The 12874-nt window shown below is 40.8% G+C and overlaps 2 protein-coding genes and 1 non-coding gene across 4 annotated transcripts in view; 2 read left to right on the top strand and 1 right to left on the bottom strand.

Moving 5' to 3' along the window:
• usp11 (ubiquitin specific peptidase 11) overlaps positions 1 to 9523 on the bottom strand; it is a 21889-nt gene extending 12366 nt beyond the window's left edge. The window contains exons 1-7 of one of the 2 annotated variants that reach the window (XM_024293233.2): positions 9476 to 9523; positions 8109 to 8191; positions 1488 to 1597; positions 1282 to 1412; positions 1087 to 1204; positions 797 to 942; positions 589 to 650 (exon numbers count right to left, since the gene is read on the bottom strand). In XM_024293233.2, coding sequence (XP_024149001.1) covers positions 589 to 650; positions 797 to 942; positions 1087 to 1204; positions 1282 to 1314 — 359 coding nt within the window. In that variant the 5' untranslated portion in view covers positions 1315 to 1412; positions 1488 to 1597; positions 8109 to 8191; positions 9476 to 9523. Of the gene's footprint in view, positions 1 to 588; positions 651 to 796; positions 943 to 1086; positions 1205 to 1281; positions 1413 to 1487; positions 1598 to 6480; positions 7016 to 8108; positions 8192 to 9475 lie in introns of those variants that run through there. The other variant, XM_024293232.2, reaches the window with a different exon arrangement.
• Positions 9524 to 9573: 50 nt separating this feature from the next.
• On the top strand, positions 9574 to 12844 carry rfc2 (replication factor C (activator 1) 2). The gene is made up of 6 exons (XM_024293238.2): positions 9574 to 9915; positions 10340 to 10445; positions 10517 to 10618; positions 10716 to 10974; positions 11046 to 11306; positions 12631 to 12844. The coding sequence occupies exons 1-6, from the start codon at positions 9681 to 9683 to the stop codon at positions 12739 to 12741; spliced, it is 1074 nt and encodes a 357-aa protein (XP_024149006.1). The 5' UTR covers positions 9574 to 9680; the 3' UTR covers positions 12742 to 12844.
• Positions 9933 to 10005, top strand: trnak-cuu. Its single transcript has one exon. It is a non-coding gene; the product is annotated as a tRNA-Lys (tRNA).
• Positions 12845 to 12874: the final 30 nt, after the last annotated feature.

Genomic DNA, 12874 nt, shown 5'->3' with positions numbered 1-12874 from the left:
TTCCTTGTGACACCATGGGGGAACAAAGATCATTGTGAGAAGAGATGATCACTATTTTCAAATCCAAAAAATACAGATGACAGATCAAGAGCTTATTCTTGTTACACCCCGGCGTGCCACTGCGTGCCCTAGGTTGCTGACCCCAGGTCTAAATAAAAAATGTAACTTTAGCAAAAATATTTTATTTATTTTTGAGAAAAAATTGAATTCTTTCTGCTTGGTTTTAGCTAAATGACCTTAACATGTTTCCTATATTTTGTCATTAGTTATATTTAAATTTAGGTTCAGTTTAAATTAAGGTTCTTTAACTATTAATCAAGTATTTTAGCTTTAAAATCCCTGTAGAGGGAATGTTGTTTTTACCAAAACATGAAAGCAGAATGTTGGTTTTGTTGCTAAATGAGGATTAATGACCATAAAAGATGAAGACACAACAAACAACAATAACAAAAACAAGAGGCAGCTGGACAACAGGAAACCTCTGAAGGGATAAAAGACACAACAGGAAGTCACATAAGCAAGAAAACGGGGAAGAGGAAAAATCAGGAAGGATCAGCTTAAAGGTTGAAGGCATCTGCTGGTTCTTACATGATCTGAGGTCTGGAGCTCGGCCAGGTGCCGTCAGAGTTCCTCATCTCCATGATCACCGTCTGGTACACAAACACACACATTAACCTCGTCTCTGATCCGAACGGTTTATATTTTAAAAGATCATGGGCGCCATGACACTAGCCGCACTGGAGACTCGGCTTCCTGCACTAGTTCCTGTGTGAGGCTGAGGTGGGCGTGTTCTCACCATCCCTGAGCTTAAGCAGGCATCCAGCACGCTCACGTGCACGTTCCTGAGACGCTCGCAGCTGCTGTCCGAACTCTTCATCCACAGACGGCACTCTGAACCCGGAGGCACGGAGAAGGCGCGGCACATGGCGGTCTGGATGGCATCTGCGCACACGTACGTTTGGATCAGACAAGGTGACATCGTGCAGCGGTGTGGGAGTATGGGACGGAGTGTGTGGCGCCCCCCTGAGGAGGGACTGGGAGGGAGCAGAAACAAAAAAAAAAACAAAAAAAAATACACAAACTCACGTATGCTGTCTGTGCGGCTAAACTGGTCAGTGATGACATTCTCCATGTTGCTATGGAGACAGAGGAAGATCTCAACAGGATAAACCTCCACCTTCAGGGTGCTGGGGAGGTCCACCACCTAAAACACAAGCATCAAGTTTGATCATAAACTGTAAGAACAAACAGACTTGTGGATATGGAGCGGGTGACCTCTACCTTGCGCTCCAATGGCGGCTGACCGTCCACCATCCCGTACCACGCCAGCAGCTTGTGCCACGCCTCTGCCGGAACCAACACAAAGTCCTCGTTCTCCACCAGACGCTCCTTCAGATGGTACGAGTCTTGGTCTGGAAAGACACATCACACGTCAGCATCGATAGGGCGAGTGGCTTCAGAGTCTGCGCTGCGAGGTGTTCACTGACCCTCAAACAGTTCAGTGTTGTCGATCTGACCAGGAAAGGACGATGAATTCTGGTCTCCAGACTCTACGAACTCCCTCCACTGCTCGAACCAGCGACGGTCAACCACATACCTGCAACAACATCACAAAGCTTTTACACAAACATCACTGTAACTGTTCATAAATGTCCTTCTTCCTCTTCTCTCCACACGACTCTTTTCACTTTTCAGTTTATGATCAATGTCCAGATCCAGACTCTGAAACTCTAATTTGATTGAATACCTTTTCTGTGGCTCAGGTCAAAGCATTTATAACAAAGTCTAAAAAATACACAGGCTCTCAATATGATCTGTTTGTAAGATTTAGCAGAATACACGCATACAAAAGAATTACAAAATGTAAATTCAGAATTTAAAGGTTCGTACAGTTTGGAATTATATGTAGTGATGCTGAATTGAGTGGGAGCGCTCGGCACCACAAAATACACTTTTGTTCTATTTGATTCAGTGAGAGCAAAACTTTATTTTTTGTGAAAAATATTTATTTGTTTCAGATTCTGACCTCATTTCTTTAAGTCTCGTTTTAATGCCAGAAACAAATGAAGGAAAGAAGATGAATGATTTATTAAAGCTTAATAAACTATCATCTTAATTGTCTTTATTTTTCCTTAATTTAAAACTAATGACAGTTAAGATGTGTGTTTTATATCCACTTTGCACGACCCGATAAATCAACTAATCAGAAAAAAAAAATTGGTGATTAGTCGACTACTAAAATAATCGTTGGTGGCAGCCCTACTTTGTTCTATGGCTGTTACATAGACACAGCTAAAAATTAATGAAAAATCTGCAAACCCTGATGTGGAACTAGAACTTGAGACATGCCAGACGGTCAGAACTCCTGCTGAGTCTGGATCTGCATTACTGATGAAGCAGAGGGGACGTCCTGCAGCAGGTACAAGATTCCACAACAAACCTCCAAAAATTCAAAAATAAACCACAGCATAACTAGAAACATTGTGAAACACCAAATACTTAAGACATGACCATGCCTTGGAGGTACTGAAAACGACAAAATTAACAAAATAATAACACTTTCCAGGATTTAAAATACAGAAAACATGAAAAAAAACATCAATGTTGTTACAAGAAGTTAAGCTAAAACATTAAATAGATGTGTTAAAAACTAATTTGACAAGTTTTCCAACAAGAACAATAGGGCTGTCACGATTAGTCGAGACTATCTCAACTATTGTAATAGTTGATGCCTAATTTAATAGTCGATTAGTCTATATTTTTTTAATCTCAAAACTAGGGTGCTTGCTTTCTAATGCCATAGTCCTTGACACACATGCGCAGTAGTGCTAACTTGGGTCGGTAGTGATGTCACAGGGAGTTCTAGGAAGACTCGGGTTCCATAACAAGATGCCAACGGAACCTGAACGTGGGAAATATAAAAAAATAAATAAATTTAAAAAAAAATAAAGTCCAATGCAATACCCGGTTAAGATGTGGGTTCTACATCCAGTTCACGCATGATTTGATTAGTCGACTATTAAAATAATTATTTTTGGCAGTCCTAAAGAAAAATTATGAATCCTGTTTTGGAGAAAAACTATTTAATCAAATCAATTCCGGCTTCCTGTGTGACGGTCTCCATCTGTGGTCACACGACCTGCATGAGATCAAACACACGCTCACCTGCTCGCTCAGGAAAATGAATACAAGCCTGAAACACAAACTGACACGCAGAAGCTGCAGCTCCATCAGCGCGCTGATCTGAGCGATCACATGAACCAGCAGCACGCAGCTTTGGTTTCCTGTTTCCTTTTCAGCTTCCACATGCAGCTTAGCTTTCCTCTGAAGTCCCATTTGAAGATCTCCTGATCCTCCAATGCTATCAGTCTCTTCAGGACTCATTACTCTTTCAGTGCAGTCTGACAGACGGACGCGTTTCTCAGGGGTGGAGTTAATGCATTTAAATGAGTCCATCTTCTTCTCTGTCTGGTTTCCTGTTAGAGCAGACAGAGAAGAAGATGGACTGTCGGACTCCTGTAACATTTTTGTCTGCAGATGATCGCTTTGATCGCTGTCTGATCTGCTTTGTTCCTTCTCTTATTTACTGTTTATTTATTGTAAAAGACGCTGCATGACATCTGAAGCACAATTCCATTTTCTTAGCGACGCAGCAAAGAGCGTTTCCTGTTCGGGTGCATTTGGTTCATTAAGACTTTGCGCTACGTGGGAAGTTTTTGAGACAGGCGGCAGTCCTCCCACAAGGAAAATACCCAGAAAACATGGGTGCACTGCTCAAAATACAAATTTACTGAGGATGTTACATATTATAAGCTCCTAAAACTATCAGAGAACTGTTGATTTCCAAGATTTTTCTTCCTTGCACAAACAAAGTGACATGAAAATACAGAAGAAGATGGAAAAACTGGATTTAAATGACCAAGCGATGTCTGCTCAAACTCAAGCACGGTGGTGGAGGTATGATGACATGGGCTTGATTTGCAGTCGCTGGACTTGAAAATTCTGAAAGTAACATTTCAGATAAAATGTTCATAATGTTATAAAGAGAAATGGGGTCTTCCAGACAAAAGGAAAACCTAATAAGGACTTCTAGAAGCTGCTGAATCTCAACTAATGAAACTATAAAAATGCAAATACGAGAAGATGAGATAACAAGAGCTGTTCAATAGTTTTAGATAACTAGTAAGTGTTTACATGTGCTAAATAAAGTAGGTTGCTATGGGAAACCTGGTAAACCCATAAACGGATTTTTTCAATGCACAGATATCTACACGGTTAATGATGCTGACTTTGAGTAAGTTCAACCAGAAGTTCTGCTCTCTGTGGTACTGAGGTTGCAGAAAGTGTCAGAAATGAAGGAGGGATGAAGACTGATAAAAATGGGAAGAGAGGCGATTGAGGTTCCAACCAGCACAGAAGAGATGGAGATTAGGTGATGAAATGAGCATCTGAATCCTGGACAAGTTGAAGCTTATGAAGCCCATCCATCAATCTTCTTCCAGTCATCCGGACTGGGTCGCGGGGACAGCAGTCTAAGCAGAGCGCCCCAGAATTCCCTCTAACTGGCCAATTACTCTAAGGCAGGGGTCAGCAACCTTTAGCAGTAACCATTTGGCTAATTTTCTACTGATTAAAACCTAGAAGGAGCAGCATAGTCTTACTTTAGCCTTTAGGAAATTTGGATTTGCGTTCATGGCCTTCTTTTTTTTAAAATAAATGTGAATTATGCCAATTTTTTTGGCACGAGCAATGGCAAAAATACAGAAAGAACCTAGAATCTCTCAAAATTTATTTTTTTACATTTGACAGAAGCTTGAATAACTTCTTTTCAAACTAAAATATGCTCTGTGCCAAACAGGATCATCTCAGTGCAGATAGTAACCATTGTTGTGCAGAATAAGATCATATGTGCTTTTAACTCAAAAGATCAAACTTTTAATCAAAGTTTTGCTTTGCATATAAAATCTGTTCATTTTGGAGGTAGCATTGAGCAAACAAGATGTCTTCAGGTCAACAGGGATGTAAAAACCTACATAGTTTATCATCTATGTGCACCTCAGCCATCAACTTATAAATTTAACTAATCTAAATTAAATAAATGCCAATTAACTAATCCTTACTTCAAAAAATTGCTATTTCATTTTTCTTTTGTTCTTTTTCCCCTCTATGCCCTCAGTGGTCTTACGCTGCTGGGTTTTGTTATTTTAGTTTGGGGTTGAACCCTGGTAGTCTTAGTTTGCAGGCTTTGTTTATTTGTTTTCTTCAAGTAATGTCAGTTTGGGAGCCGCTGACTCCGACGGTTTTCATGGCTGGGTCAGCAGTCTCCCCGACTTATTTTATGTTTGGTTAAGGAGCCACCATGGAGAGATAAAAGATCCACATGTGGCTCTGAAGTCACAGGTTACAGACCCCTGCTCTAGGGAGACCCCAAGGTGTTCGCAAGCCAGTTGAGAGATGTAGTCTCTCCAGCGTGTCCTGGGGCTTCTCCGGGGCCTCCGCCCAGTGGAACATGGCCGGAACACCTCACCAAAAATGTATCCGGACCAGACGTCCGAGCCACCTTAACTGGCTCCTCTCGACGTAGAGGAGCAGCAGCTCTACGTCAAGCTCTCCTAAGTTGGCCGAGCTTCTCACCCTGTCTCTAAGGGAGAGCGCCAAGAGTCTCAGAGGTCGATGTAGAATTTGACAAGAGTCGATGAAGATGGAGGTGAGGATCAGTGATCTTTCTAGATGGAAATATGCAGACCAGGTATTCCTTTTGTGGGAATGAAATGATACATTTAGTGGAGGACAAGAGTCCTGCCTTTACTCTACACACCTTGTCACTTTTGAATTTCTTTTGCTCCATTCATTTGTTTGTTGTTTGTTTAGCAGGGATGGGCTCTGAACTGGATTCAATAGACTGAAGGAGGGTTAGAGGATGCTTGGATCTTCTTTGGAAGCTAAATAGTTGATGAACGTCAGATTTCCCTACGCACAGTAGAAAGCTTTTTCCAATGTTAAAACCAGCTGATAGATACATTGTAATTAACAACCGACTAAAACACCAGGATTTGTCAAAACACGGGAAAATAGATTTGTTTTGAAAGCAACACTGGAGTGACTAAAATGAATCCCAGTTTGTTTCTTATCAGAAGAACCGAAACAGAAAGTAAACTCTTGCGCAATTCCAAAAGATCACGGAGTAGACGGAAAATATACTGTGACATAAAGCAAGTTGTGTTATAATTGTATTTTTAATAAGAATTAAATCCCACAGTCGTGGCGGCCGTGAACGTCTCATTAAAGCAGAGGCGTTAGCATTAGCTTCACCAAAGCTAGCACAGAAGAAGCTAATGGCGAGCACTGTGAGCACTTCAACCGCTCCAACGAAAACTCCACCGCAGCTCGACTCGACCGTGAATCTCTTCACTCGTGACAACAGCGGCTTTCTGTCACTGTGTGTAGAAAGAGGAACGGCGGTGGCGGGCGAGCACTCACCAACTGTCCCCGGCACGGAGCTCACACTCCCGCAACAGACACTCGATCTCCCGCCGTTGGGTCTCCAGACCCGGAGGCTCCGCGGCGGAACAGCGGCTGTTGGCCGTCATGATGGGAATCAGTCGGTCATAAATGTCGCAACTGTGATGAACATTAACGTGACGAAATATATAAGACAGCGGTCGACCGCTGCATTGATGAACGGGGAAGCAACACAGAACTGTGTTTGCGGAAGTAGGAAGTGGCTGTGACCCGGATGATGACAACTTCCGGAGCTGAACCTCCTCGATCCTGTGCATCAAGAGATGCGAGTTGTCAAATGCTTTTGCGCATAATTCTGAAGATTTATAGTGAAATGCAGGAAAATACAATTCTGAATTATCACGATAAATATTTTAGTATGCCCGTTTATTTACTGTGTCTCTCAATACTCACGTAAAATGACAATTTCGTTGTTTTCTTTTTTTTATCTTTTATAATAATTTGTCTCTTCTTTTTTTATTGAAAAAAATAACAAAAAAAATTAGGATGCCATTTTTTTTTTTAGATTTAGATAGATATATTTTTTTCTTTGTAGGTTTAATCGTTGCAAAAAGTATTTGTTAAGTATATTTGAGTATACTCTACTAGTCTAAGAAGTATACTAAGATTTGCAACATTCTAAGTTTGCAATGTTAATAATTATACTGCTTCACTTTTAGCATTGACAATGTATACTTGTTGTACACTTAAAGAGAGAACTTTTTGCCAAGGGTACTTTTCCTTTGCAGTATGGATGTTTTACTTCAAAATGTATTTTAATAAATCACTTAAAACAGAGCAATTTTAGGGGCAAGAATATCCATTTTATAATTTATATGTTTTTTTAACTGCAGCAAACGAGTTTGTGATGATTAGATAACTAAAATGCATCTAGTTATGTCTACTGGGTACTACAGAGAACTCTATTTTGTTACTTTATTTGATGTCTACCAACAGTGTTCTGCATACAGAGGTCTCCTATACATCTATCTGTAGACATTTAATCTTGGGATACTTTTAGAGTACATTTTTAAACACTTACTAGATATAAAATAGAACATTTTAGATAGAAACATGTTTCATGATTTTGGAATGCCGGCATCCTTTTCTCCTTTTATCATCAAATCTAAGCATGACAACATTGGTGTAGAGCAGGGGTCCCTAAACTTTTTCTTGTGAGGGCCACATAACTGTTTCCTTCTCTGGTAGGGGGGCTGGGATCGGTTTGTAGGCTAACAGAAAAAGTGTAGCTATCACAGCCTAAACATTTAGGGTTTACCAGAATGCACATAGACAGATTTTAAATAATTAATTTCTGTAATATTCACAGAAAAAAAATGTGCGAAAACATTTTAAAAATTAAACTAATAAATAGTCTATCCTTTCCCATCATAGTTCAGATTGCCAAAGGGTGAAATAAAAATTCTCGATCAGATTGAGAAAAAAAAATGATGATGCTTCTCTGATAGTGTTTTGGGGCCAACCAAATGTAGAGGCGGGCCGGATCTGGCGTGCGGGCTGTAGGTTGGGGACCCCTGGTGTAGAGCCCACTGTTTTCCCTAATCTTTACATGTAAATGCATGTCTGTAATACTTTCAGAACTTTACCCCTGAACAGCAACCAGATCAGGAATCTGCAATCTTAGGCTCCAGAGCCAAGCATGGCTCTTGTACCCCTCCAATGTAGCTCCCTGGGTAAAAACAAATACATTTTTTTATTTGGAGAAGTAATTATAAAGTAAACGTTAAGTACAAAGGTATCAATTGGAGGTCAATATGCACTACCAGAATGAAGTCTCCATGGCAGATTTTATATTTTTGAACAAATCCGAGGATTTTGAGTGCAATTAGGCTAAAAAAAGCTGTATGGCTCATTTAATTCATTCTGACTTGATTTTAGTTTTTTAGATTTACAAATTTCTATTTGAGATGCACCACAAACGGTAAGATAAACTTTTGAAATTATACTATTCTACCCCATTTTCTGCATTTGGATGATCCTATGTGACACTAAGTGTCTTTCATTTTGAAAGGAAGTCTTATGAATCTCTGTTAAAATTTTTCAAATATTTCATATTTTGGAAAAAGTCTATTTTCTCTTCATGTTTGTTTTATATATGCAAAAAAATAGTTATTTTAAAATCAGCACCTTGTATTCTTAAAGCGTGAGGTGAGACTTTGTGGCTTCAGGTGGGTCAGTGAGAAATCGATCCGACTGGCTCTTTAAGTGTTGAGGGTTACGGACCCCTGAGCTAGACACTCTTGTGCAGCAAAAGATTAAAAAAAAAAAAAAAAAAAAAAAAAAAAACATGTGTTCATTCTAATAATAATCGACTCTGACCAATAGATTAAATCTTTTGCCATAATTTTCATAAGTTATTTGACAATTTAAAAATCTAAACAAAATTATATATTGGTTGGCTTGTTGTTTTGATCTAAGTTTCTGCTTAAAATGTGTCTCTCTTACCAGAACGTGTTGGGGAAATACATAATTTAAGAGGTAATTTCGAAGTACAATAGTCACAAGAGAGAATTTAATGCCAATAAAATAGAAACATGTTAATGACGGATGGTGCACTGTGAGTTTTGAAGACATTTAAGTGTTTTTTGTTTGTTTTTTTAAATAGAAAAAGCAACTTTATTTAAAAACAACATATAACAAAACAAAACTTTTTTTCAGTATACAACAAACAACAAAATGAAAATATAACAGACCCATAGGGTATTACAAACACACAAACAAACTATAATTTGTACATATATTGACTGTTTTTCATGCCTTTTTGTTAGTTGAGCCACTTATGTGGTTAATGTAGAAGACGATTATTTGTATAAAATAGGTCTCTGGTGGTTACTGTGTTTACATTTGTAAATGTGATATTTCACGATTATAACTTTTTTCTGAAATAAGAATCTTCTTTAAATTTCTTTTAAAAGAAAGAAAATAAGACATTTTGTAATTTTAAAGAATATACCTTATGTAGTTGATTTGTTGTGGGGTTTTGGTTTTTGCATCGGTGTGACGTATTTCCAATCCCGTTGCCTCCAAATTATCGCGTGCTTTTATCGTCAAATCATATTCGTCGACAGGAAACGGTCAGCCAATGAGCTGTCAGTTTACAAAGCTCCGATGTTGGAGAGGGAAATCGCGTTTCGCGCGCTGGCGGGGGAGCGGACATCATGGACGCAGAGATGTCGCAGGCAGAAAATGAGCAGAAAGCAGGAGAAAGCGGACAGAAGTCGGAGAGCGACGCCGGAGAGTCGTCGTCTAAGAGCTCCGGATATTCGTACGAGCTGCCCTGGGTGGAGAAATACCGGCCGCTGAAGCTGAACGAGATAGTGGGAAACGAGGAGACTGTCAGCCGCCTTGAAGTGTTCGCCAGGGAGGGGAATGTCCCGAATATAATCATAGCGGGTATGTCATGGGCCTCAGCCCGGCTAGCTCAGTCGGTAGAGCATGAGACTCTTAATCTCAGGGTCGTGGGTTCGAGCCCCACGTTGGGCGTAGCTTTTCTTTTTATTTATGATTTGAAGAGTCAAGTTAGGGTTGCCAAATTCAACCTAGTAAACTCCACAAGAAGTTCACTCAAACACATTTCTACTTTTAAATGATTTGGACACTTGAAAAATAAAGAAATGCGGCCTTTAACATTTTGCTATCACAGTATCTGCTGCCTAATGAAAAAGTTTTACAGGAAGGGGACTGACAACAGATGCTGTTCACATAAATGTAGTCTTTTGATCATTTTCAGCTGGCACAGGAAACAACTTTTATGCATCCCAAAATAAGTGATCACCCTTTTTTATGTTTATTTATATATTTAAAAAAATCTTTTTAGGACCTCCAGGGACGGGAAAGACCACCAGCATCCTGTGTTTGGCCCGAGCACTGCTGGGGCCCTCTATGAAAGACGCTGTGTTGGAGCTCAATGCGTCAAATGACAGGTGTGTGCGACAGGTGTGTTTAAGGTCTCTGCTGCCTGAATGAAGTTGAACGTGGGACATTTCGTCTGCAGAGGCATCGATGTGGTAAGGAACAAAATCAAGATGTTTGCTCAGCAGAAGGTCACGCTGCCAAAAGGTCGACACAAAATAATCATCCTGGATGAAGCAGACAGGTGAGGCGGCAGGAACCTGCACACCTTCACTTGTAACTGCAGGAGGTCACTCCGAATGGAAACATGAAAAAAGATGGGTTGTCTGATGTCTGTCCAGCATGACGGATGGAGCTCAGCAGGCTTTGAGGAGGATCATGGAGATCTACTCCAAGACGACCCGCTTTGCGCTGGCCTGTAATGCTTCAGATAAGATCATTGAACCCATCCAGTCTCGCTGCGCCGTGCTGCGGTACTCCAAACTGACCGACGGGCAGATCCTGTCCCGACTCCAGGAGGTGATTGAAAAGGAGCGTCTGTCTGTGTCCGACGACGGGCTGGAGGCAGTCATCTTCACCTCCCAGGGGGACATGAGGCAGGTGAGGGGCGGAGCTTGAAGAGTAGGCGTGGTTTCAAAGGGCTGTGTTGACCCTCCCTTTTTTACTCCAAGGCACTGAACAACATGCAGTCCACCCACTCCGGCTTTGGCTACATCAACAGCGAAAACGTCTTCAAAGTGTGCGACGAGCCCCACCCTCTGCTGGTGAAAAGCATGCTGGGACACTGTGTGGAAGGGAACATCGATGAGGCGTACAAGGTGGTGGAGCATCTGTGGGCGCTGGGTTACTCCCCAGAGGACATCATAGGAAACATCTTCAGGGTCTGCAAGACCTACCAGATGGCGGAGTACCTGAAGCTGGAGTTCATCAAGGTAAGGAAAGCTCATGGTGCGTTCAGAGGACGAGGAAGGAAGAAGCTACTTCAGACTGAATAGTTTCAAGTTTCTGTCTGTCTTCATGAAAACTACCATGTGTCTGAGTAGATTTTGGAGGATTTCATCATAGTAACAAACTGGATTGGGTTTATATTATTGGAGACGTTTTGAGATTATCTTGTGGGATGAGAGATTCTATTGATGGAGATCTTGTATTCAGTTGTGAGTGAAGGAACTGAAGGAGAGGTGTGAAGGGTTGATGCTCCTCACCTTGGATCCAGTTCTGGATGTGTTCTGTTAACTCTTGTTGAAGATTCTCATGCAAAGAACACCACAGTGGTCCAGTCTGGAGAAAATAAACAGCTTTTCTGCATCAGACAGGAGATTCTGCAGAGGTGCAGCATTAGGTTTTTTTTGTTCAAGATGTTTCTTAGACCCACTCCATTGATAAATATGACTTTAACATGTTCTTGTGGCATTTTTCTGACAGAGGACATGCATAAAGAAAATTAAGCTCAAAGTTGCATTTGAGTATTTCTTGATTCAAATTTTTGTGAATCAGGAGAAGAAAAAAATGACATTTGAAAAAGTTTTTATTCATTATGTACAAACTGCAATCTGTCACAAGCTTCCTTCTGATGCATCAATTTGCAGACAAACAGATCCATGAACGTCTTTGTTTTCCTGGTTCTGGAATCTAAACTACAACGGGATAGCTCCAATGTTGCTCACCATTTTTGTTGCACTGGTAATGTTAGGTTGAGGTTGTGAGGGGCTGTAAGCTAGTGGTAGAATGGAAACGATGCATATTTTTAAAACCAACTTTTTAACCTAAATATGAATAATAAAAAGTTAGGAATATTATTTCAAAATAAATCAACTTAAACCGTAAATAACTTTAAATATTTTACTCTGCATAAAAATATATTTTGTCAAAATTATACAAGTTAGAAATAAGCGCAAGATAACATCGGGCCATTAATAACAATAAAATAAAGTGATCTGGGGGGCCGGATCCGGCCCCCGGGTCTTGACTCCGACATATGTGGTTTAGATTATAATATCCGTGTGCTAAAGTAGGTAGTAACTCACCTGCAGGAAGCAGTGACAGTTGGACACAGAAGGTTTAATCAGAGGGAACTTCAGTTTGCTGTCATTTCCCATTTTTCTGACTTCATTCAGTTTGTCAGAAGGCTGTTTGTGAACAAAGTTCCTGTTTCTTCATCACAGCTCCGTGTTAAAGTCAGTAAGGAGTGTCGTGTTTTACAGCCTCCTGCTGAGGAGTTCAGTCAGTGTTGAACTCTCAGCTCTTCTGTTTCAGGAGATTGGATACACCAACATGAGGGTGGCTGAAGGCGTCAACTCCCTGCTGCAAATGGCCGGTCTGCTGGGACGGCTCTGCAGTAAGACGGCGCCCCCTGCTGCCAGCTGAGGGCCAGCTCTCCCTCCACCGGACACGTTTGCAGCTGATCTGCTCTGATCGCCTCAAAAAGAACTTCTTTATTCTGCAATAAACGCTGCTGCTTCAGTTCTGACATGTGTTGGTGGTTTGTTGACAGGCTCAG

Source organism: Oryzias melastigma, linkage group LG7 (genome assembly GCF_002922805.2).
Source record: "Oryzias melastigma strain HK-1 linkage group LG7, ASM292280v2, whole genome shotgun sequence".
Lineage (NCBI taxonomy): Eukaryota > Metazoa > Chordata > Actinopteri > Beloniformes > Adrianichthyidae > Oryzias > Oryzias melastigma.
The sequence above is the reverse complement of the archived record's forward strand: the minus strand, read 5'-3'. Positions and strand labels throughout refer to the sequence as shown.

Excerpts from the sequence above, each read along its gene's own strand:
- rfc2 (XM_024293238.2), top strand. The coding sequence starts at position 9,681 with ATGGACGCAGAGATGTCGCAGGCAGAAAATGAGCAGAAAGCAGGAGAA. Across the intron at positions 9,916-10,339 it reads CCCGAATATAATCATAGCGG|GACCTCCAGGGACGGGAAAG; the intron begins GTATGTCATGGG and ends AAATCTTTTTAG. Across the intron at positions 10,446-10,516 it reads CTCAATGCGTCAAATGACAG|AGGCATCGATGTGGTAAGGA; the intron begins GTGTGTGCGACA and ends TTTCGTCTGCAG.